This window comes from Halteromyces radiatus, assembly GCF_025201355.1.
Source record: "Halteromyces radiatus strain CBS 162.75 chromosome Unknown BX664scaffold_1, whole genome shotgun sequence".
NCBI classification, from domain to species: Eukaryota; Fungi; Mucoromycota; class Mucoromycetes; order Mucorales; family Cunninghamellaceae; genus Halteromyces; species Halteromyces radiatus.
In genome coordinates, this window is record NW_026251687.1 from 225,821 (window position 1) to 249,700 (window position 23,880).

The 23,880-nt window shown below is 33.3% G+C and overlaps 8 protein-coding genes across 8 annotated transcripts; 2 read left to right on the top strand and 6 right to left on the bottom strand.

Annotated features, from left to right (window-relative positions):
* Positions 1–456: 456 nt before the first annotated feature.
* BX664DRAFT_376952 (DNA replication licensing factor MCM7) lies at positions 457–3,446 on the bottom strand. The gene is made up of 8 exons (XM_051548744.1): positions 3,365–3,446; positions 3,171–3,268; positions 3,050–3,109; positions 2,735–2,970; positions 2,341–2,659; positions 1,700–2,270; positions 1,253–1,643; positions 457–1,172 (listed from the first exon to the last, which is right to left on the bottom strand). The coding sequence occupies exons 1-8, from the start codon at positions 3,414–3,416 to the stop codon at positions 665–667; spliced, it is 2,235 nt and encodes a 744-aa protein (XP_051404113.1). The 5' UTR covers positions 3,417–3,446; the 3' UTR covers positions 457–664.
* Positions 3,447–3,498: 52 nt separating this feature from the next.
* On the bottom strand, positions 3,499–4,702 carry BX664DRAFT_381242 (uncharacterized protein; the record flags this gene model as incomplete). Its single annotated transcript, XM_051548941.1, has 4 exons — positions 3,499–4,127; positions 4,183–4,317; positions 4,383–4,469; positions 4,562–4,702. 4 exons carry the CDS (start codon positions 4,700–4,702, stop codon positions 3,618–3,620), a joined length of 873 nt encoding a protein of 290 aa, XP_051404114.1. The 3' UTR covers positions 3,499–3,617.
* Positions 4,703–4,883: 181 nt separating this feature from the next.
* On the top strand, positions 4,884–5,433 carry BX664DRAFT_271202 (mitochondrial ribosomal subunit S27-domain-containing protein). Its single transcript, XM_051541135.1, has 2 exons — positions 4,884–5,209; positions 5,279–5,433. Exons 1-2 carry the CDS (start codon positions 4,918–4,920, stop codon positions 5,311–5,313), a joined length of 327 nt encoding a protein of 108 aa, XP_051404115.1. The 5' UTR covers positions 4,884–4,917; the 3' UTR covers positions 5,314–5,433.
* Positions 5,434–5,584: 151 nt separating this feature from the next.
* Positions 5,585–8,332, bottom strand: BX664DRAFT_288080 (uncharacterized protein). Its single transcript, XM_051541781.1, has 6 exons — positions 7,907–8,332; positions 7,578–7,850; positions 7,323–7,493; positions 6,965–7,255; positions 5,974–6,901; positions 5,585–5,900 (listed from the first exon to the last, which is right to left on the bottom strand). Exons 1-6 carry the CDS (start codon positions 8,229–8,231, stop codon positions 5,732–5,734), a joined length of 2,157 nt encoding a protein of 718 aa, XP_051404116.1. The 5' UTR covers positions 8,232–8,332; the 3' UTR covers positions 5,585–5,731.
* Positions 8,333–8,427: 95 nt separating this feature from the next.
* Positions 8,428–10,340, bottom strand: BX664DRAFT_318994 (uncharacterized protein). Its single transcript, XM_051542854.1, has 6 exons — positions 10,073–10,340; positions 9,926–9,992; positions 9,759–9,843; positions 9,576–9,649; positions 8,963–9,519; positions 8,428–8,880 (listed from the first exon to the last, which is right to left on the bottom strand). The coding sequence occupies exons 1-6, from the start codon at positions 10,303–10,305 to the stop codon at positions 8,658–8,660; spliced, it is 1,239 nt and encodes a 412-aa protein (XP_051404117.1). The 5' UTR covers positions 10,306–10,340; the 3' UTR covers positions 8,428–8,657.
* Positions 10,341–10,808: 468 nt separating this feature from the next.
* BX664DRAFT_381244 (uncharacterized protein) lies at positions 10,809–12,439 on the bottom strand. Its single transcript, XM_051548942.1, has 3 exons — positions 12,079–12,439; positions 11,610–11,991; positions 10,809–11,488 (listed from the first exon to the last, which is right to left on the bottom strand). The coding sequence occupies exons 1-3, from the start codon at positions 12,389–12,391 to the stop codon at positions 10,849–10,851; spliced, it is 1,335 nt and encodes a 444-aa protein (XP_051404118.1). The 5' UTR covers positions 12,392–12,439; the 3' UTR covers positions 10,809–10,848.
* An 839-nt stretch (positions 12,440–13,278) lies between these two features.
* BX664DRAFT_288082 (uncharacterized protein) lies at positions 13,279–15,264 on the top strand. The gene is made up of 6 exons (XM_051541782.1): positions 13,279–13,519; positions 13,584–13,720; positions 13,781–14,006; positions 14,062–14,245; positions 14,358–14,664; positions 14,755–15,264. Exons 1-6 carry the CDS (start codon positions 13,360–13,362, stop codon positions 15,112–15,114), a joined length of 1,374 nt encoding a protein of 457 aa, XP_051404119.1. The 5' UTR covers positions 13,279–13,359; the 3' UTR covers positions 15,115–15,264.
* A 445-nt stretch (positions 15,265–15,709) lies between these two features.
* BX664DRAFT_255802 (uncharacterized protein) lies at positions 15,710–23,155 on the bottom strand (the record flags this gene model as incomplete). Its single annotated transcript, XM_051540433.1, has 17 exons — positions 15,710–16,353; positions 16,491–16,958; positions 17,331–18,309; positions 18,397–18,519; positions 18,586–18,756; positions 18,827–18,934; positions 19,023–19,123; positions 19,322–19,568; positions 19,677–20,011; positions 20,055–20,129; positions 20,210–20,392; positions 20,774–21,007; positions 21,191–21,539; positions 21,657–22,000; positions 22,115–22,588; positions 22,692–22,857; positions 22,958–23,155. The coding sequence occupies 17 exons, from the start codon at positions 23,153–23,155 to the stop codon at positions 15,710–15,712; spliced, it is 5,199 nt and encodes a 1,732-aa protein (XP_051404120.1).
* Positions 23,156–23,880: the final 725 nt, after the last annotated feature.

Here is a 23,880-nt window from a genome sequence, read left to right on the forward strand (position 1 = left end):
GTTTACTTTTTTTTTCTAGTCACCTTTTAAGGACATTTTCATTGGCTGGTTTCTTCAAACTCTATAGTAAAATCATCCTTATGTTTATTTTATATTCTTTTTACTATCAAGACGAACAAGTTATAATAGTAATACTTTTTGATACTTTTTCAAAATTATATTTATGTTTCAATGTCGGAAGTGCATATATATTTTATGCATCCACGCTGACTGACAAACTCAAAAGTCTAAATCCATCCAATAATTATATGCTAAATTTGGCTGAGCTAAAAATTTGACAGAAAAGTTTAATATTCCGTTGCCCTTTTTTTTTTCAGGTACAAAAAACGTAGATATTAATGATTTCAATTTCACCCAAAAGTCTGGAAAGCATAAAAAATAAGAATGATGGAAATACATCAAAGTATATATATATATGTAATATTTATTTTGTTTTTTTTTTTTGAATATCTACATGTAAAGAAAGAATTTTTTTTTGAAAAAAAAAGACAAGACAAAATAATAATAAAAGGAAACGGAAAAAAAATTATATTGAATGAATATATGATGAAAAATAAAATGATGAATGATAAAATTATATAAAAAAGGAAAGAGGGGTAAGAAAAAAAAAAGGATAACATATCAAGTATAAATGAATACTAATAAAGTGAAGGGGGGAAGGTCATTATTCTCTAACGATCAGTAATCTTGTTTCATTATCAATCTTTTGCCATACGTTGAGATCACAGTAAATCCGAAGAGTTTCATTTAATTGATATTCGCTAAAACCTCTGGCAATGATACTATCCTTGATTGTATTCATATCCAAAGTATCACCATGAGCCATTCGTAATTCGTTCACCGTGTTGTAAATCATTGTCAAAAATGTATAGTCACGTCCACGTTGGTTTCGACCACTGTCATCCATCAAGGATGCTTTGGAAACATCAATTAGTCGTAAAGCTTCATCCACATCAGAAGTCTTGACCACATCAGACATTCGAATACGTGCCACTGCTTGAGCTAGACGAATAATTCCCAATAATGTACGTGCAGATGCATAGGAGTATTGTTGTTCTCTTTCTTCTTGTTCCTTATATTGTCGTCGAAGTCTTACATATGCACTGGTCACATAACCAGATACTTCAGCACTTAGTACCGGTCGTTTGGCACGAGCTTGAGCAACATAATGTCTAATAATAAAAATATAAAAAAAAAGTATTAATAATATCATTTCCATTTTCTATTTTTTTTTTTTTTTTTACAACATTACCGAATGACTTCAGGTTCCAAAACATCAAAGTCCAAAGTAGGATGTTGGTTGTGTGTATGTACATAAGTAACATGTTCAGCTAACATTCGATCCATTTCATCCGAAGGTTTATCCAAGATCAAATAAAGAATATCAAACCGAGATAACAATGCAGCTGGTAAGTTGATGTTTTGTGTAGGTGAGATGCGAGTATTATAACGACCATACAAAGGATTGGCGGCAGCTAGAATAGATGTACGTGCGTTTAAAGTCGTATTGATCCCTGCCTTGGAAATACTAATTGTTTGTTGTTCCATTACTTCATGAATGGCTGTTCGATCCGATTCGTCCATTTTGTCAAATTCATCAATACAGCAAATCCCATTGTCTGCAAGTACAAGTGCACCACCCTCTACAAAATAATAATAATAATAAGTATAAAGTATTCCATTTGACTAAAAAACTTACCAAGCATCATTTCATCAGTCACTGGATCACGCATCACAGCAGCAGTAAGACCCACGCCTGAACTACCACGACCAGTAGTATAAACACCACGAGGAGCTACTTTGCCAACAAACTTGAGTAATTGAGATTTAGCCACACCAGGATCACCCATCAAACAAACATTGATATCCCCACGAATCTTCATACCATCACCCACTGTTTTGGATACACCACCAACAAGAAGCAACAAAAGGACTTTTTTGACATCATCATGACCATAGATTTCAGGAGCAATACTACGAGCCAAATTAGAGTAGATATTAGGATCTTGTTGTAATTGTTCCACCTTTTGAGAATCTTCTTCTGAAAGTTCAATTTGATCGTATTGTTTCTTGAGACGATAGACATGTTGAGCTTCCAAATAAGTATCAGTTAATAAACCTGCTTTCAAAGCACGGAAACCGGTATATGGCATGGGTAAGAAGATACCAGACACATTACAAACATCACCAGGAGTCAATTGACGACACATTGCACCATACATATGTACAGTCATGGTACGAGGAATATGACCTACAGGGACTTGATCCGTCTATATTAATAATAAAAAAGAAACAGATCAGTGTTATTTCATACAAGTCTTTTCTATTCTAATACTTTACCAATTCTTGAACTTTGACTTCTTGGAATGCCAAAAACTTGGATGCACGTGTTTGCATGTAAAGTTTGCCACGGATATTGTTGCTTGCACATTCTTCAGAGGGACATTCAGTTAAAGGCGTAAATTGACGAGATTTGATTTCTTGAAAGATTTCATGACCACAAGCATCACAACTGTAAGTATTGACTTGTAAAAATGGTTTGACATCAGTCACACGAGTAACAATACCACGTAAAACCACCAAATGACCCAATTGACCACCATTGATATGACGTACTGCCAAGGCTTTATCTGATGACATAGGTTTGATGAAAACTTCACTATAAACAGAGATAAAAAAAAATTTTTTTTTAGTCAATTTTCGATTAAAAAAAAAAAAAAAGAGATAGACTTACTATCGTCGAGTCAAAGAGGGAGGGAAGAGTTCTTCAGCATCATCACCAGCACGGTTTTCATCACGAATACGACGTTGACTGATAATAACATCTAAAACACTGTCCTTATAGCTAAGTTCAGGATTAGAAGGTGTCATTGTTTTGAAGAGTTCGTCAATAACTTCACAAAGTAGTTGAATATAGTGTTTCGTGTTCTTTTTGATATGTTGCACAGTACGATATCGAGAATCTTCAAACTGTGGATATAACGAAAAAGAGAAAAAAAAAAACATTGATCAGTATCGATGAAAAAAGAATAAAGTAAATATGAATTACCTGAGCAAGATCATCTAATTCTACTGTAATCACAGTTTCCTCCCTGTCCAAAACTTTTTGCTAAAAGAATATATGTTAGTTTTACCAAGATATTGTTAATGTGAAATTATAGTCAAGTTACCAGAATATCCATATACTTGGGCCTTTCAACATCTATTTCCATATCATCAAGACTTGACGTAGTAGACTTGAAGTTTGTAAAGAAAGTGGTCAAGGCATCTATATATAAAAAAAGAAAGTTCAAACAAAGAATCAATACCGTGACCTTACACTCTTCTTATATTGCCGTTTTTTTTTTTCTTTCTTTCTTTTTACTCTTGTCTTCTTCATAGTTGACACCAATGGTGATGGGTAAAAGAGCAGCCATGATGAATACAGAATAAGTAAGAGAACAAAGAGTGAAATAAAGACAAACACGTCCATTTAAGAAAAAAAAAAATAATTATCGTGTTTTTTTCCACTGTCACAAGGAACTCCGCCCTCCAAATGTGGTATGAAAGGGAAAATCTACTTTTTATTATCATAGGGGTATAAAAGTTATATATATATATCAAAATAAAGTGTAATACTAGTCTACCAAATACGATGCCCAAATTGCATTTGAAGGAGGTGAAGGAGATACCATAGAAGGGGGTATTTTCAAGCCATTATTTGATCCAAGAGAACCATCATCCACTTCAGATACTACATATTGATCCCATTGTTGTCGTATATACCGTAATTTCTCGACATCTTGCCAACCTTGAAGCCAATAATTATATGCATCCATATCTAATGGTTGATCTTTCCATGTATCCTCTGGATGTGGTTTTATTGTCTGTTGTTCATTCATGTTGTGTTCAATCCAATCTTGTTCTTCTTTTTCTTTTTCTTCTTCTTCTTCTGCTGCTGCTTTGATTGTATTATAAAAAGTATCGCCAGTTTCTGGAAAAAAGTGACCTTTAGTTTCCAATTTCTTTCGTCGAAGATCCCGTAATCGTAGTAATTTATCCACCACAATAGTTAATTGTTGAACGCGTTGTTGTTGATCCGATACATTCTTTGGTCGCGTTAATTTTGGTGGCTGTTGACCTATTTCCTAATAATCAACAAATATTAGTTGTTACAATAATGAATTTATTTTCCTCTATTACCTTTGTCTTTGATGATTGTTCTATCTCCTTCTTCTTTTCTTCCATCGTATCTCTTGTCATATTCAATACGGGCTCCTGACTCTTATTTTCCGATTGTTGAGATTTTAATCGTTCTTTTCGTCGTTTTCGCCAGGCCTATCGTCAAATGTATATATATAGGTCAGTTCACTCATATATTATATGTAAACAATTTGTCTTGCCTTGTGTTTGTTGATTTTAAGTTGTTTTCTTCGAGCACGTTGAAGGTAGTCATTCGTAATACCATCCAAATTATTATTCAAGGTAGTCTAAAGAAAAAAAATGAAAAAAGAACCGAGTTACTATTTTGACAAAAAGACGTCAGTGACATTGCTTTTTTTTTTTTTTTTTTCCTCTTTACCAAAGCATGTTGTATAGCTTCACATTGGTTTTGATTGGACTCATCAAGAGTATTTAGTTCATGTTGTAAACGATCTTGTTCCAATACAGCTTGAGCAATTTGTAATTTCAATCGGGACAATGAGACATTAAGTGAATTCATAAAGAAGAAAGCAAAAAAAAAAAAAAAAAAAAAAAAAAAAAAAATGAAATGCAAAGCTTATACATTTTTTTTTTTTTTTTTTGGTGTGTGACTGAAATCCATATTCCGATTGAGAGGATCAAATTTTTGAGTTCCACTGTTCTTTGTTTTGTTTTTTTTTGTTTTTTTCATCCACTCTTACTTTTTTTTTTTTTTTTCATTAAAATCATACCAATATGGCCACATCAACAACAGTCCCTTCAGCGGCACGATTAGCTCAATTAGCACAACTTTCCAGCAAAATATTCCAAACTGTTTATAATCCAACAGCAGCAAGAACTGGCAACAAAATCTTACGACAACGATTATTGGGTCCTACCATGACTCAATATCACCCTACCCCCTTGATCCATTTCCGTGATATCAAAGCTGCTTATCCTGAACTTGGTTTAGTGAATATGGATGAACAAGCTCGTTTAGATGAAATTGCTCGACGAAAGAGACGTGGAAAGGGTGCTCCAAAGAAAGGTAAGAAGAATATATATATATATATATAATTACAACAAGACCCCTAACTCTAATTTTTTTATTTTATAGGTCAAGGCAAACGTGCTTCCAACAAGAAGAAATAGATTATTCAACATTAGATTTTTGTACAGTTTTAGTTATTATTATTATTATCATTATATATATATGGAAAAGAATAAAACAATACAACACATGCTTTATCATCATTTTGAATTAAAAAAAAAAAAAGAAAAAGACAATGGTTTAAATATGGAAATCGATTCTATTTTTTATTGTATTGATACAATCAAATAATAATAATAATAATAGTAGTAATAATAATAATAATAATAGTAATAGTAGTATAGGAACTAACTAGTTAATCGTCAAAGACAATGAGAAAGATATATATATGTTTATTTAAGAAGAATAAAAAAAAGTAAAAAGTAGTGACTAAAATGCTATGTGTGTGTATAAAAATATATACATTGAAAAATTGTATGTGTGTATATATATAGGTAATCGATTGACTATACTACCTATCTAGTAACTACGGCCAAACAACATATAATGCTTAGCATCTTGACCACAAGCAACACACTTGGTGATACCAGGAACGATAGGTTTGTCAGTAGGTTGTTCGAAAGGATTGCATAGAGATTTGGCACCCATAGAAGGAGCTCTTTCATCTTCTTCTTCACCTTCATTGGCACTAACCAAAAAAAAAAAAAAAAGGATAGATATTTAATGATTCTGTTTTCCTTTTTTATTTTTATAAAACTTACGTTCTTGCAGATCTTTCCTTGATATCATCTTCACAAGCCATACGATCACACCAAGGCATCAAGATCAATTTCTTGTCATTCAAAGCAGGAACAAATTCTTCCCATTTTTCAACACGGATAATAGATTCATCACGCTTGGCCTTGGCACGGTTGAACATATCATGATGCATAGTTTCCAAAGTTTCCTTTACACCATTTTCCACATCATCCAAAGGAATGGTAAATCGAACACCGTTATCACGGCGAACACAAGTGACTTGATTCATTTGAATATCCTTGGGACCTAATTCCACACGGAGAGGAGTACCACGGATTTCCCAATGATTGAACTTGAAACCAGGAGTATAATTTTCACGGAGATCACTCTTTACCTTGATACCACACTTCTTCAAACGTTTGGTTAAATCGGCACAGGCATCATAGATCTTGTTAGCATCGGCTTTGGATGTCTTGACAGTTAAACCACAAGGAATCACCACTACTTGAGTAAGAGCAACACGAGGAGGAAGCACAAGACCCTTATCATCACCATGGACCATTACCATCACACCAATAGTACGGGTTGAGAGACCCCAAGAGTTTTGCCAAACATGAATCTTTTTAGCTTCTTCATTATCAATAGTAGCAGGGTCTTCCACCACAATGTCGAACATTTTACTGAAGTTTTGACCCAAGCAATGAGAAGTACCACCTTGAATAGCACGACCAGTAGTAGGGATATAGCCTTCCACAGTGGTAGTAAAGTAACCACCAGCAAATCGTTCCTTTTCAGACTTGACACCTTTGACTACAGGCAAAGCCAATAAATCAGTGTAAACCTTTTCATATAAATCCAAGATTTGATAAACTTCATCGGTAGCATCCTTCAAAGTTAAATGAGCAGTATGGCCTTCTTGCCATAAGAATTCACGAGTACGAAGGAAAGGCTCTATTATATAATAATATAGGTCAGTAAAAAAAATAATTGATGATCATTCTTTTTTTAGCTTACGAGGATTCTTAAATTCCCAGCGGACAACAGAACACCATTGATTAATACGGAAAGGAAGATCACGATGAGAACGAATCCATTTGGCAAAGTAAGGATACATAACAGTTTCAGAGGTAGGACGAATAGCAATAGGTTCTTCAAGATCACTAGAACCAGCTTTGGTAACCCAGGCAACTTCAGGAGCAAACCCTTCAATATGATCCTTTTCACGTTCAAGTACACGATTAGATACAAACATAGGGAAATAAGTATCTTCAACACCCATTTCAGTGATAGCAGCATCAAAGAAATCTAAAAAAAAAAAAAAATTAATTCCTATTATTATTATTATTCTTATTTTATATATATTACTACTTACTAGTAATTTCTTTCCAAACATTGTAAGCAAGAGGACGGAGAATGTAACAACCAGACACATCATAGTAATCTAACATTTCACTTTTGGTCAAGACTTGTTGATACCATTTAGGGAAATCGACATCCTTTTTGTATTCAATACCCATTTGATGAGCATCTTCCACAATAGCAGCTATTTTTGTTCCATAAATATATAAATAAATCATAATGAGTCATTACCTCTTTTTTTTTTTTTTTATTTTCAAATAGACTTTACCTTCTTTCTTTGTTTCCTTTTTGGGTTTGGGTTTAGAAGTAGCAGCAGCAGGAGGTTTCGCAGCAGCCAAAGCCTTGAAGTCAATATCGATATATTCCTTATTAATGGAGGTAAAGTATTGTTTCAATTCGTCTACAGTAATAAAGATAGTCTTTTCGGAGGTAGCAGGATGGAAAGCCAACTTGTCAGAAGCAGGAAGAGACAAAATAGAAGCATCCACAACCAAGTGTACCAAAGTAAGATCAGTAACATTAGACAAAGCAAAAGGAGATACTAATACAATAAAGTTAATAAGTTGAAGTTTATCCTTTTCTTTTCTTGGCATTTACCAGCATCTTTGGTAGTAGCAAAAGTATCCTTCAAAAGATCTTCGTTTGCAAATCGACAATCCTTCAAACTGAGTTTCTTGCCCAAAGCGGTAGCATTAGTTTCAGTGGTATCCAAAGCAATGACAACAACAGGAGTAGGGGCAGCTGACTTGGCAGTCTTTGGCTTGAGAATCAATGTTTTGGTGACATGGTAAGGTTGATCGAAAGAAAGGTTGTCTAAGGTCGCGATCCAAGCTTTATTATCAGCCACAGGTTCATGTGACAGACTAGTAGGCTTGATAGAGAGTTTTTCAAGAGAAGCAAGAACAGAGTCAAAAGTGGTCATCCTACAAAAGAAAAAAAACACTACTTTATTTGATACAATGGAAGAGGTCCAAGAAGAAAAAAAAAAACAAGAGGAGAGGAGAAAAAAAAAAAAGTAGAGAGAGCGGCCAACAAACAAAAGAGAAAAAAAAAAAAAAAACAAAAAAAAAAAAAGGGGATCTGAGGCAAAAAAAAAAAAAAAAAAAAAAAAAAAAATTCGACGGCATTTCAAAAAAAAAGTCCCAATATGGATATGTCAAAATCTTGAACGTTTGGTTGGTTCCCATAGATTAACGCCTTGATTCAACTTTATTGTTTCCCATTCTTGAAGCTTGACGTAGTTGTTGTTTTGACATGAGTCTAGAATACCGCAGTCCACAAGCATTGCATAATCTATAATAAAGAAATATATCGCTATAGTTAATTTTTTTATTATACTTATTCAATTTTACGTTTTATGTCCAGTTGGTCCTCGACGCCATTCAGGACTATTGATTGTTCCACATCGTACACATCTTTTCTTTTGTTTTTCTTGTCGTTGAGTTGAAGATGATGAATTTTGAGTAGGATGACATTGGATGGTCATTGCTGATGAGACCAAATTGTTTCTATGAGTAGAGGGTATAGGTGTTTTTTGAAGAGATGAACTTGGTACTACCGCTTGTCTATCCCTTCTCTCCCAAAAAAGGTATATGCATTTCATTAGTAAATTGATGAAGGTAACTAAATGATCTTTTTTTTTTTTTTTTTTACTTGTCTTTTTTATACAAATGATACTGGTTCAATTGTTTTTCTACAATCATTCCTGTTGCCACAGTTGTAGATATAGATGATGTTGATGCTGCTGTTATTGTTGACGATGATGATGGTTCTGAAAAGTCGATTTGAAAGGAACAAAAAAGAATAGATCCATACGAAATGACAATACGTTCTAGTCGACAATCAGAAGAAGTATGCGAGTTGAATGATGAAGTTGAATGAAGTAAACGAGAATGACTATGGGTAAGTTGCATACATGATGAAGTATTGATATGTTCTTTTTCTTGTTGTAGTTGTGATGGTTTTGTAGTAGTTAGTGTTGTTGATTCTGATGCTGCCGATAAATAAGGATCATCCACGTTGAAATGCACATCAGAAGGAGGCCAGGATAATAAACGTTGTTTAGTTGCTTGATCATAAATTTGAAAGACCCTTTCCTTTGTTACATCTACACTGGATCCGTTGTTCAAATCATTTGTTGATATTGTAATAGTAGACAATGTACTTTGAGGTTGATGATTTTCTAAAGTAGACAATAAGAGAGCAATATCCTAAAGAAAGAATAAAATAAGATAATGTTCTTGCATTAACCTTATTTTTCAATTACCTTTGAATAATAAAAAGATTCACCACATGTGACACGTTTTTGATAATTTACTAATGCATTTGCAGGAGAAGGATCTACAAAGAAGAAAAAAAAAGATGTAGGGTAATGATAAAGAAGGGTAAAAGTTTAATAGTCTATTGAAATTAATATTTTGTTATTATTATTTTTTTTTTTTTTTTTTACCTTGATGAAAAAAGGTTAATACCATGTGTTCAGTCACAATATACATCACAACATCCACAATATTCCAAGTAGTTGCTTGATCAACCTAATTCAACATAAAGAAAAAAGAATTTTTTTTTTAATTTCAGGTACCATTCATGCAGTTTTCATTTATCTATGTTACTTACATTTTCATCTTCAAATTCATAAGGATATAGATTTTTAGCAATAGAAGGAAAAGATCTTAACTGACATCTATTAAATAAAAAAAAAAAAGGAGAAAACAACAAATAAAGTGAGTTAAAAATCAAACTCGAATATAAACATTTGTTTACCTTGTAATCGCACCAGCCAATGGTTTTCTCCTTAAAAATGCAGATAAGTCATGTTTAGCCATAGTGAATTCTTCGGGATGAATAAAGTCATAAAAAGAACGATGAAGAATAAGATCTTTAATAGTTGTATCATGATTATCAAATACCACAAGTGAACCAACCGAGGGAGGAACATATACCACTTCCAGTTGTTGTATTGATAGTAAGAACCAAAAGCAATTAACCATTGCCATTCATACCCAATACTGAATTTGGGAGATTATATAATAAGAAGTTATATAATAAAAGAAAGGAAGAAAAAAAGAAGAAAAAAAAAAAAAAGAAAGAAAGAAAAAAAAAAAAAAGAAAAGATAAATAACAAACAAAAAGAAAACCTTTTTTTTTTCCTGCAATTTGTTGAATCCCCGACCGCGTGTGTGTGAGAGAGAGAGAGAGAGAGAGAAAAAGAGGGGAAAGGGAGTGCGCACAACAAAGTTAAAAAGGAAGTTAGAGTGAGACAAAAGGAGAAAAATAGAAAGGGTTTTTATTGTGTATCGGAAAAGAGAGAAGAGAAGGGGATCAGTGCACAAATATCTTTTTAGTTTAATTTTACATTTTTATCATAAAAACTAACTAAGGGTTTTTGACATATAATAATATAGTTTATTTATCAATTCTAAAATACAAAACATAAAAATGAGGAGTAAAATAAAGATAAAATAAGAATAGACTACAATTCTAAGAACAATAATAATAAATAATAATAATAATAATAATAATGATCAGGATAAAATCATCTATTTCAATAACCAAAAATCATCCAATCGTCTTTCTTGTATCACCATGTTTTTTCCCCGCTTGTCAGCTCCCGTTCGTTGAGGTAATCTTGAATGTCTTGATTGTCCAAATGTATCGACCAAAAATTCAAGAGAACATCCATTAGACCGATTCTGATCTTCTTCTTCTTCTTCATCATCATCATCTTCATCTTCATCTTGATTCACTTGTTGTTCATTATCTTCATCATATGATTGAGTCACATAATCTGGAAGTCGTTCACCATCACGAGCTACACTTCGATAGGATGGAAGAACATCTGGTAATTCATTGGACATATCAATTCTTTCTGTAATATAAATAGGTAACCCAAGACAAATAGGTGGTGATTTTCTATCCTGATTATCATGATGATTGGTATATCGGGTATAAATCATGATACGTATGAAATGTCGTACGTTGAGAAAAGGTGAATCCAAAGAGTAATTGAGAACATCGCGTTTGACTAAAGTGTTATTTTTGTCTTGTACACTTGATCGTAGAGTACCTTTATCGATTATCGATAACGGGAATTGGAATTCAATAGTACAACTTAATGGTGGATGAAGGTAAGTTGAAGGTATATTGGGACAAATAGTAAGATGTCTACGTCCTTGATCACTAGTATTAAAAAAAAAAAGAACGATTAGTTAAAAAAAAAAAAGGAACGATTAGTTAAAAAAAAAAAAAAGGAAAAAAAAAAAAAAAAAACTTGATGTTTTTAATTATTATTATTTTTTACCTTCCATCATCATGGTATAATTCTTCTTGTACTACATCCACTTGAATCATATCCACCAAAAGTTGATCATGTAAAGATTTCAAAACGCCTTCAAATTCAATATCATTACCCATACACACCCATTTTGGTACTTTGAATTCCCAAGAGAGACAACCATTACGTTTTCCATGCATACTAGTTCGAGGAACTTTATAACCAGTGACCATTCCATAAGCAATATCTTTTGGCATCAATGTTTTGCGTATATCAATCGTTTTTTCTACTTCAATATCTTTAGCAAATTTGGCTACAGGTATGATTTTGGCAGATATAATATAATTCACATTCATATAATCAGCTTGATAAGTTGGACATACATAACCAGGTATAGTAATTTCGAAACCTATTCAAAAAAAAAAAGAATTATTATTATATATATATATATCAATAATATTCACCTCCCTATCTTATCCTTTTTTTTTTTTAATACCTAAATCAGTCACACCAGTTGGAATAGTTCCGTCTTGTAATAGAATATGTTTTGATTTTCGAATAGTTTTCCAAGCATGCATTCTATTAGCTAATAAAGAATGAGTAAGAGGATCTCGCCAATATAATTGACTTGAACCTTTAAAACGAACTTCAATAATAGAAAGTCGAGTAGGTTGAGAAGTAACAAGTCGTAATTTTCCTCGTAATTTTTGTCTTTTTGGAAAAGTAGAATGTTTATCATTGGGTCTAGGTCCATAAAATTCTACTTGTTTTGGAAAATCAAGATCAACTGCAATAATCTTTTTGGTCATAGATATAAAAAAGGGTATCGTTAATTACTCCAGGTATGAAAAAAAAAAGAAAAGAAAAAGAAAAAGAAAAAGAGAAAATCAGAAAATGAAGAAAAAAAAAAAAGGGTCATTTTTTCACTTGGTCTGTTTGCTTCATATTCCGACAGGTAGTACGATATAAAAGACATTTTTTTTTTATTTTCTCCTTTCTTTTGTTTTTTCTTTCTTCTACAAAACACACAAAAAAAAAAAAAATCAAAAACCAAAAAATCAAAAAAAAATTATTTGCTTCTTTTTGGCAACTTCCTTGTTGGTATCTTCTTCTTTCCGTTCGCCTGGTTAACGCAACAGAACACTCTCATTCTTGTTTGTGATTCTTTTTTCCCCCGTTTTCCTTGTCGTTCTTTTGGTTTTGTCGTGCCTTTGATTTTCTGTCTTTTGCGTCTCTCTGTCTTTCTTCCTTGCTGTTTGGATCTTTTTTTTTTTGTTGGTAAGTGGACATAGACAAATAATATTTAGTTGATCATCACACTAACCATTTTTCCATTTCTTCTTTTCAACCACCGAAATGGGGGGAGGGCAAATACGTAGATCCTATAGCACAATGTCAAATCCTTTGAGTATCGTTTCCTTTTCTTTTCCTTCATAAGATTAAGTTCAACGCTATGATCACCTTATTCTCTCTCCCTTCTTCTTTTCTATTAATAATATAATATGAATAAAAACAATAGAATGAATAATAAAATTAAAAAAAGCACTTTTTAATTTTCAGGCACCAAAGCAGTGATTAGAGATTTACAATTTTGATAGCATAATCATTTATGCTCCGCCTTTTATCTTGTTTTTTTTTAATTTCTCTTTTTATAATTTTTCTTTTTTCTTTTTTCTTTTTCTTTCTTTTTTCTTTCTTTTTTTTTTATTCTTACATTGCCATACAATTATATGTATATACATATATAAACATTTTCTTTTTTCTTTTTTTTCTTATCATGGATATGGGAACTGATGAACATGAACAACAAACAACAACGGAAACTACTGGACATGGTCATAGTCATAATCTAGATCCTACTTTGTTTGAAGAGTTTGCTGCTACTTCTGAACCTCTAGGTACCATTATGATTTTACATATATTTAGTATGGTTTTGGGTAATAAAAACAATCTTTTTTTTTTTAATAAAACAAAGAAATATACTAATTTATATATAAATAGCTTTTGGTATTCTTTATCCTTTAGGTATGGTTTTGGGATTGGCCAAAAACAGGTGGCATGTTCCAGTACAAATATTAGCCACTTCGATATTTATCGTCGGTTATTTTTTGGCTCATGCTCATGATGGACGAAACTATGTAAGACAAATAAAGGAATGAAAGTATATAACTCATTATGATAATATATATATATTTTAGGAACCACATATCGCTCATAGGTGGTTTGCAGATATTGTTATATGGGTAGTTTGTCTTCAATTTGGTGCTGGTGTTTACCTAAAATTACATCTGGAACGTGGTATTCATGGTCGAATTAGGAAATGGTTTGTTCAACTTCATAAAACATTGGGTGCTTCTATACCTGTGGTTGGTTATGTACAAATTGTTTTAGGTGTTATTGCTACACTTGGGTTTTGTTATGCAGGTAAATACTATTACGATCATTAATAAATTCAATATTTATGTTTATATGTTGATAGATCATACTGGGCAATGTTTAGCACATTTTATTATGGGATCTTCTTTCGTTGCTTATGGTATTTTATTATTACTCTCATTACGTGTTGGTGGACCATGGTTGTTACGACAAGGTAAAAGTCCTGAATGGTATGATAGTTGGGTTATCATGTTATGGGGAATTGTCAACACTTTTACGGAACATAGGTAAAAAAAAAAAAAAAAAAAAAAAAAGGAAAAAGGAAATATCAAATATTATTTATTTATATATTTGATGGATAATGATTTTGAATTTTCTTTTTCTTTTTTTTTGTTGTAGATGGGGAACTTCTTGGACTCATGGTGATTATCAACATACATCGATGGGAATCATTTGGTGGGTAGCCGGTTTACTTGGTATCCTTCTAAGTCGAAAAGGTAAGCGCACAGTCATTCCTTCTATCCTTATCATCTTGACTGCAGTGGCTTTCCAAGGTCATGCTCAACATGTACCAAACAGTGGACAAATTCATTCTTATTTTGGTTATATGCTTATGGCTGGTGGCCTTTCTCGTATTATTGAAATCTGTTTTGTTTGGAAAGAAGGTGATTTTTCCATCAATCCTTGGCAATATATTCCACCATTGGTAAGATACAATTTTTTCTTTGCAAATATATATATGTATATATTAAAAGAAATAAAACACTCATATAACTTTCATTTTTGGGGATAATAGACATTGACATTGGCTGGTTTCTTATTCATGGGAGCCACAGAAGAACAACTACAACTTTTATCTACCATGATGATTGATATTAGCTCTTACAGCAATGTTTTACTTTCATTTGGATTTGTGATGTTTATGTTTGCCTTTTTACTAATCACGCTCTGGGAACACCTGACTGGTTATGATGAAACACGCAATCAATATTCTGAAGTACCGACGGAAAATCAACGTACCAACAGCAGTAGTCATGATGATGATGAAGATGATGATGATAGTGATGACAGACATTTATTGGAAAATGATTTTTTACATGATCAAGATGCCGAAATTTTGGAACTCAAGCCAACACATAGAGTGGAAAATGTATAGATAGAATTTATCTTATTTTTCATTTGACTATGTCTCTTTCTATTTTTATTTATTCATTTATTATTATCATTATTATCATTATTTTAGTATAGTTACCCAAAAAAAAAAATAATAATCATTCATGAAATAAAACAAAAATCAAATACAAACAAAAGTTTCTACTAAATGAAATAGAATGGATTTACAAAAGAAATGTCTAAGAACGGTTTTATCTTCCCTTGCTGTTACCCCAAATGGCAGTTGCTATCAGGCTAAACGATGATAATAGCAAGTGATGTTTTCTTTTTAAAACAAAAGAAAGTGTATTTAAAACAGCCCAACAGCCAGCATGACTTGCATGAAAAGAAGAGACGCATATGATTGGCTGAATAGTGGCAGCATCATCCATGATTCCATAATTTATAATGAAACGACCATCATTCATCATATCAATTATAATCATTCCACAAATGAATCCTATACAATAAAATTTTGACTTCAGGAAAAGCACGAGCATCAGAAAATCAATATTTTTTTTTTCTTTTATTAATAACAAATAACTAACAACAAAATAGGGTAACTACACTAAATAAAATAAAATAAAATAAAAAAAACATCATACATCCTCATCTAAACCTAGATTTCTATCGGTGAATACAAAGACCATATCTTCACTTGTACGACTTCCAATGACAGTGGATATAGGAGAAGATGATGATGACACCATGCCGTCTCTTGAGTCCAAACCACGATCACCATGTTGTTGTTGTTGTTGTTGTTGTTGTTGTTGCTGCGACGATAAGAATCCATCAGCATGTTCCAATATGACTTGAGTGCCTGATGCCAATCTTGCGCTAAGTTTGATCAATTCCATTGCTGTGGTTCTTGCAAAAGATTGAGTACCCTTTTGAATCCCTTTAATGACTCGTCCATCCTTTCGATATTGTTGTATGGGTAAAAGAACCAAATCAGCGATGCCACTACCTAGACTCACCATCGATCGGATAGGTGAAACACCAGATACCATGTGAGGAACTTGTGTATTTTTGATATGGGGTAGCCATTCTTGCCCTAATCGTTCCATTAATTTCGGGATCCCTTTTATACCAGTCAATTTGACAGCACTGAGATTCAGCTTGGCACCTTCGAGTTGGAATAAATTCACCAGTTCAGCAAATTGTCCTTCTTTGATATTGTCATAGTTGATGTATTTTGGTTTATAATCAATCTTCAAATCAATGGGATATATTTCCACATGTTCTACCAAAAAAAAAAAAAAATAAATTAGTTCATCCAACTTTTTTTTTTTTTTTTTTTTTTTTACTTACGGAAGAAAATAGCATTCTCTTTGGAATCATCACGTTGCTGTTGATCATTCTGGTATTGGAATTGATTACCATGTTGGAAGGGAAGAGAAGAAGAAGAAGGGATGGATCCAGGGTCATGTGAGATGCCATTAGTAGTTGAAGAAGAAGGAATCATCGCAGCTTGTGATCCAGGAGTTGACCGGAGTATCGATGGATTGAAGGCAAAGAATTGGACCAGGAAATTCAATGCATCTTGATCAATAAACAGTCGAAGAGGTAATGTTTGAATACCAAGTCGATATTCCACAGTCATATCTTGCACTACCGGTCGAACACCTATGATATCCACCACTACCATGTAAGAACCAGTCTCACGAGGGAGAGAAGAAGGAGATTCAGGTCGCATACATCCAAAGAAAGTATCCCATGAAGACGTCTTGATATTATCCACTATTTCCACATCACGAATTTCTAGATGACCATGTAGACGCGTTTGTTCTTCAGGTACCATCATATCTAATTCAAAAATAATACCTTCAATTCGTAGTTCCATATCTGCTGACCCGGTAGCACGCCCATTGTTCCGTTGAGATCGTCGTCGGCGACTACTGCTATTACTTGTTTGCGGAGACTGTGATGTTGATTTTCGACTATCCACACTTCCAATAGGAGAACATCGACTGTCTTCATAACTGCTACTAATATCTACAGGATGGTATGCTGTGCTTCTGTCGAATGAAGTAGCATAAGGCGGTGATTGTCCACTCATCATTGATCGATCCGAAAGTGGAGGAGACCTATTACTGATGTTCCGTAATTCTGATGTGCTAGTATTTCGAGAAATAGTTTCATTGCCTATGGTGTTGGAGGATGGTAGATTGGAATAAGTTGCAGAATAACGATGACTTGACATACTAGAAGAAGGTCGACTGCCAGATCGTCTTGATGCTGATGTGCTTGCATTTCCCATTGTTGTTGTCGAGGTTGCTATAGAGGATGTTGATGTTGATGCCGATGTATTGCCACCACCTTGAGATCCCATAGATGAGCGTATATAATCCCAATCATTCCCACTATAAAGTTTCCATATAATGTCCACATCACGTACACGAACAGATAAGGCCGACCTTCGAGTGTCCACCAACTTTTGTTTGCGTGGTGCCTTGTTTGTGTTGTCAATACTGTAAAAATTTTCCACAATGTCAAATTCTTGCAATTCAGTGGATAGGATTCGGATGATGTCTTCTGGTGATTTTTGAATTCGATTATGCTTTCGTCTGGGTTTTCTGGGCCGTAGTGAGGATTGAGTCATGATCGATGATGATTCCGCTTTCGAGTAATATTCTTCAATCAGCATCAGATTGTCTTCTATTGGCGTTTGGTGACGAGAAGGTGTTGTCGACGGTGGTACGTGTCGATGTTTGAAAGCTTCTTCATCCAGACTAGATAGCATATCTTCCTTTGTCTTCACTAGAGTTGTATGGGATCGCTTTACAGGTTTCTTTGTTGATTTATATGGAGTTTTGGTTGTAGTATATTGTTGCTGTTGTTGTGAAGTGAAAATCCGATCGCCATCGTTTGTTGCATAGGTAATAAAGTTGACAAGTGATTGGAAGGAATCCGCACAGCTTTCGAGAGTGAGTATATCGTTCATAATAGTAACTTCAATATCGGGAATAGGAAGAATATCATCTAGCTTGAGTTTGACTTGAGATTCTAAATTTCTAGAGTGAAGTACATTAGCCATTCCAATCATTGACCAAAATCGTCTTGCGTCCCAGTTTCTTGTTGTTTGTTGTGCATGTGTTTCGTCCAAATCATTGACATCATCCACAAGAAACATATCAACATTTTGAATATATGTTTTGACATCTATCAAGGGTTGGCCAGCGAGAATATCAGTTACTACCTATATTCAGAAAAAAAAATAAAATAAAAATTGTTAGATTAAAAGAAAGAAGATGAGGATTCTATCAACGAGAACAATGACGATTACCTGAAGATTATCAACTACAACAACGGCACGAGAAGGGATAGATTTGGGTTTGTAATCCACTGAAGTATCGAGGACATGTGCATAAACCTTGATATATTGAGTAGGTGGATCAATGAATACCATCTAAAACAAGTGAAAAAAAAAATAGTAAGTATCCAGAGAAAATCAGTGTTTGATATATTCATTTACATCATCAGGTGTTTTCTGAAAGTCAATCAAGTTGTCTATAAAGTCAATATTCGGACTAAAACGCCAACATATATTGCATACGACGATACTGGTAATCTTATTCTGCTTGTTCAATTCAGGTATTGTTGTCAATCGAGAAAACAGGGATACCATTGATGTATTCCTTCTTGGCTATAAAATAGAATACCAATCCATCAGTGTTGATTTACAAAATAATTATGGTTTGATAACACAATCTTACCGTCAATGATTTTGGTAGCGTTCGATAAAAGAGAGGGACCTTTCTAGCATCGTCACTAATATCATCTAATGTCAGATCTTCAATGTCGAGCGTTGTAATATTCTCGTTCTATTCCAATTTTTTTTTTTAAAAAAAAAATAGAAGTTACTAAACCATACATATCTCAATATCAATATATTCTGTCTTTATGTCTTACCAGTCCCAAGTGTTTGATAACAGCAAAATATCGAAAATCGGTGAACTGTAGACGGTAGGCCGATGACGATTGATTCTTATTTGTGTGCAAATCCCATACACCTAAAAAGAAAAAAAAAAGAATAAATCCATTAGTTCAATTATAGATATAATTATTGCACTTTTCCCCACTTTTTTTTTCTCTTATTATTATTTTTATTCTTGCTGCCAATGAACTAAACTTACCTTCACCCATGACGGCAACCACAGAGAATAGACTTGAATTTTGAGTATCAGAAAGGCGACCTAATCGTTCGTGACTTTGACTAAGAACACTTGTATGACTTGATTCCATATCAGAGTGTCGTCTATAAGATGCCGTTCTAAACATTTCACTACTACTTGATACTGTTGTGCTTGAATCTGTTCGGTTTTGATCTTTTCCCAAATAGGTCATGATTCTTGGTTGCCATAAGATAAGATCATTTTGAAGAATTTGGATCTTGGCCCATGTTTGATTGGACAATGTCAAATAAGTGATAGGAAAATGACAGTTGAGAACAATCATCTATAAAAAGTAAAAATCAATGGTGATAATCAGAATGGAGCTAGAGAATAAAATGTTTTCTTTTTCTTTCTTTCTTTCTTTTCTTTTTCTTTCTTTCTTTTTCCTTACAGAGGTTTCTACAGTTCGCTGCTTGAACATCATGGATGATTCCGCTTGGTCTTCAACTGGTACATACATCTTTTGTTCAGAATGAAGGGTTTCATTTCGACTAAGATGTTCAAACAAATTGTTTGGAATATCTGATCCTGTTCCGAAATAACCTGATCTTGCTGATGGTGGAGGATGGAAAGTTTCAGAAGATGAAGAGCGTATAGTGATTTCCATACTTGGCGAAAGGGAAACCGAGGATAATGAACCTTGTTTTCCTTGACTTTTTGCAGTAAACCAGCATCGTGCCAATGGATCTAAATGTAATAAATAAATATGTAAATAAAACTGTAACTCTAATATGTATACAGATAAGACTAATCAAAAGATATTCCTTACCTTGACTTTGTTTTAAAAACACATTGATTGAATCCAAGTCCACTGTAATCCTTTGAGGTTGATGTTTTGATAAATCTGAAGATGTATATAAATAAAGTAATAAAATGGTGCATTAGTTTATTTTGGAACAGTTCTTATCCATTTATTACTATTACTATTCTTATTACCTGTCATCCAACCAGCATTGATTTTGTGGACATCCACGCTAAGAGTATCATCATGTAAATGGTCATTGAATTCATCCCTTGTACTACATTGGCTCATATCTGGTATAGATAATTGGGTCCGTATAAAGGCAATACGCACTTTTGCTTGGATACCTTGTTGATATTCTTTTGCTGCATTATCCAAATCTTCATAAATTTTTTGACCAAAAGATTGTTCAGACGTACTAGAGAGATAAAATAATAAAATATAAAAGGTAAATAACTACCAAAAAAAAAAAATTGATAAGGTAATTTCTTTTTCTTTCTACTTGCCCCATATTTTCACTTGTATCAGATCTTGTTCGACTGTCTTTTGTATGTTTTAAAATAGCGTAAGCGTAATTTTCCAGCCTATCAGCTATTCTGACATCCACGTTCAATTTCAAAGCTTGAATGTCAGTATTAAGGTCTTGCTCATATGAAGTGGCTTCTAAAAGGAAAAAATAAAGTTCCAGTTCAATAAGAAATGCTTATACAATCTTTTTTTTTTTTTTTTTTTTTTTTTTGGATTACCATCATAAATTGAATTGACTTTTGAAGTGTTTCGCTTTTCCAATCGAATTCGAATTACATCTTTCTTCGGCCTGCTTTGCTGATTATCGCTAGTCTGACCTTGATTCAAAGTCGTCAATGGTTGAGGAATATAACTGGGAAATTTCTGGTTACTATCATAGTCGGAGCAGATAGCGTCATTGAATTCCAAAATTGGCAAATAACAATAATATTTCATCTTTGTTCCTGATGTTGCTGCTGAAGTTGGTGGTTTCAGTGTCGTAGTAGAATCAAATACAGACAAACCAGTTGACATGTATTCGGTAGGAGGTACCACCCATTCTTCAATGCCCATACGCTGTATTCGTGTATCCAATATTGACGATAAATACGTTGTTTTAGCTGATGTTTCTGATGATTGTGTTGAATCTGTATCACTTCGTGATAATAATGACTCTCGCATTCCACTCATTGATTTGATCCTATTATTAACTGTAGACTTGTTGAGATGATGAGATGGGAATTTTTGTAATCGTATGATAAGCTGGCGAATCCAGACCTTTAAATGACTCGTGTTGCGTGTAGGAGGACTTGCTGATGATGTCCAAGTAGATGATGATTCCAATGATTCGTCGTTGTACAAGAAGAAGTGTTCCATCAATGGGACCTGTAGCTTGATTTTAATCTCGGGAGATGATGATTGTTGTTTCGAGGAAGAAGTTTGATGATTTTTACGCCGAGAAAGATCTTGATAAGGATCCAATTGGTTCATGGTAGGTTTTGAGTGCTGATCAGAATGAGACATATGCCGCTGATTATAAATAATATTTTCCAAATTCGAAGATCGTCTAGTTTGTGAAAAAGGTCCGGTTGATGCTGAAGGAGACGTTGATGTACTTGTTACTGGAGGAGAATCTGTCAAAGGAGTCGTTGTTGCTGCTGATAATAAATCCAATAAAAATCCCAATTGATTTGGCGTAATCATAGTTCGAATATGGCTGATATAAAAATCGATGTTTTTCGCTGCACCTGTTGACGGAGGAGGAGATGTCGCTTCTGCATTGAAAGGAGAGAGGTATCGAGCTTTGAATCGTATCCAATTTTCCTTATCCATTGTGGTAAACAAGAGAGCTTCATATGGTTTATCGATGGACTCGTTATGTACCGATGGAAATGCTCGAGGTGTAATAGAGCCACTCATCATTGATGAAAATGATTGTTCATGTTGAAATAAATCAGAGTCAAGACCTTCACTTGCTTCATAGAATTCGGTGTCAGTCAAATCGTTTGCGTCGTCAGAGGAAGTACTTGCATCCAAAGTAGTTTCGCTTTTTGATGGTTGTGAATATATTGGAGAGCCACATGATCGTATCCATATCTTTGGTGATGCAATGGTGACAATTTTGATCAATTCATCGCCGGAGTTGGGTATTAGGATACTTGATTCTATCATATTGGATGTTGGCACGGTTGTGGGATTATTAATATTTCCAGAGAATCCAGGAGTTTCATCAAAATAAGAAATCTTGGGTATTTCAATGTCCAATGAATATTCTTTGTTATAACCAGCAGATCTTGAAGAATCACCTGCCAAAGAAACAGCTGATGGGTGTACAATATGAATAGCAGTATCAATAATATCTACTTTGAGCATTGCCGCCAACTTTTCAATAACAAGAGTTAAAGCTTGTAAGCCTGCATCACCTATGTCAGTACTAGGTTGTTCTTGTAGTTGTTGAATAGATTCATAAAGTTCTTGACTTTGATCAGTTTCCATTTCCGTTTTTAAAAAGTCATCCGCAAAATGTAGAGACGAGGACATGACAGGTGAGTCATCTTCTTCCTTTTCATTTTCTATATAAATACAAGACTTATCAGTAAACAAAAAGTTATTCCTTTCACATTTCTTTCTTTTTTTTTTTTTTTTTTTTAAAATTACGTTTTCGTGTTCGTTTTTCCTTCGATGGTTTCAGTATTAAATCTAGTCCCTGGATCTTGAAAGAGATTTCACCAGACCAATTTGACCATGGCATTTTTCCTTTGATAATAGAAGCTCGTCCTTGAGTCAATACAAATGGGGTATCAATAAGTTTATCGTTAAGAGTCTATTGAAAGAAAGAAATACACACACACACAAAAAAAAAAAAAAGGTTAATTATTGTTGGATGATATTATTATTACTATTATTATTAAACAGTTACTTACGTCAAGATTCAAGTCAACATCACGTAGTTCAAAAGAACCATTTACAAGTTCAAAGTCAAAGTTATCTTGATTCAATTCAGTGGCAAGATATGAACCAATTGTTTTCCATAGTAAGTATTTGTGTAATCGTTTTTGAATATTGAATGGTATTGAGAAGTTCGTAAATCCCGAAGATAGATAATCCCAAGCAAGTTTCATGATGCTGACTTGCTATAGTAATAGGGTATACTGGGATGGTCAATAATAAATAATAAACAATATATAAAAGAAGAAGAATAAGGAAAAAAGAATGAGCTGCGAAAAAAAAGGTAAAAGAGGATTTTTTTTTTTTATGTGGGTCAGCTGAACTTATTAAGTAAAAAATATGAGTTATGCGTATTTGTGAATTTGGATTATTTCAAACACCGTTGAAGCCAATGGCTTCTTAATAATTTAACCGTGATCATTACACTTTTAATGAAAACTATACACTTATGATCTCTTCCAAGTAGCCTTTTATTTTATTAGATATGAATTCTATATACTATTTTATGACATATGATGATTGGAAGATGATTATTTGATTTGATTTAATAGAATAACCATGATTATTTAATAACTTCGATGTGATTGGTGGAAAAGAAAAACAATATAAAAGACATTTTTTTTTATTTTCGCCCTTTCTTTTGTTTTTCTTTCTTCTAAAAAACACAAAAAAAAAAAAAAATTCAAAAACCAAAAAATCAAAAAAAAAAATTATTTGCTTCTTTTTGGCAACTTCCTTGTTGGTGTCTTCTTCTTTCTGTTCGCCCGGTTTGTCTCCCCGTTTTCCTTGTCGTTTTTTTGGTTTTGTCGTGCCTCTGGTTTTCTGTCTTTTGCGTCTTCTGTCTTTCTTCCTTGTTGTTTGGATCTTTTTTTTTTTCGGTAAGTGCACATATATAGAT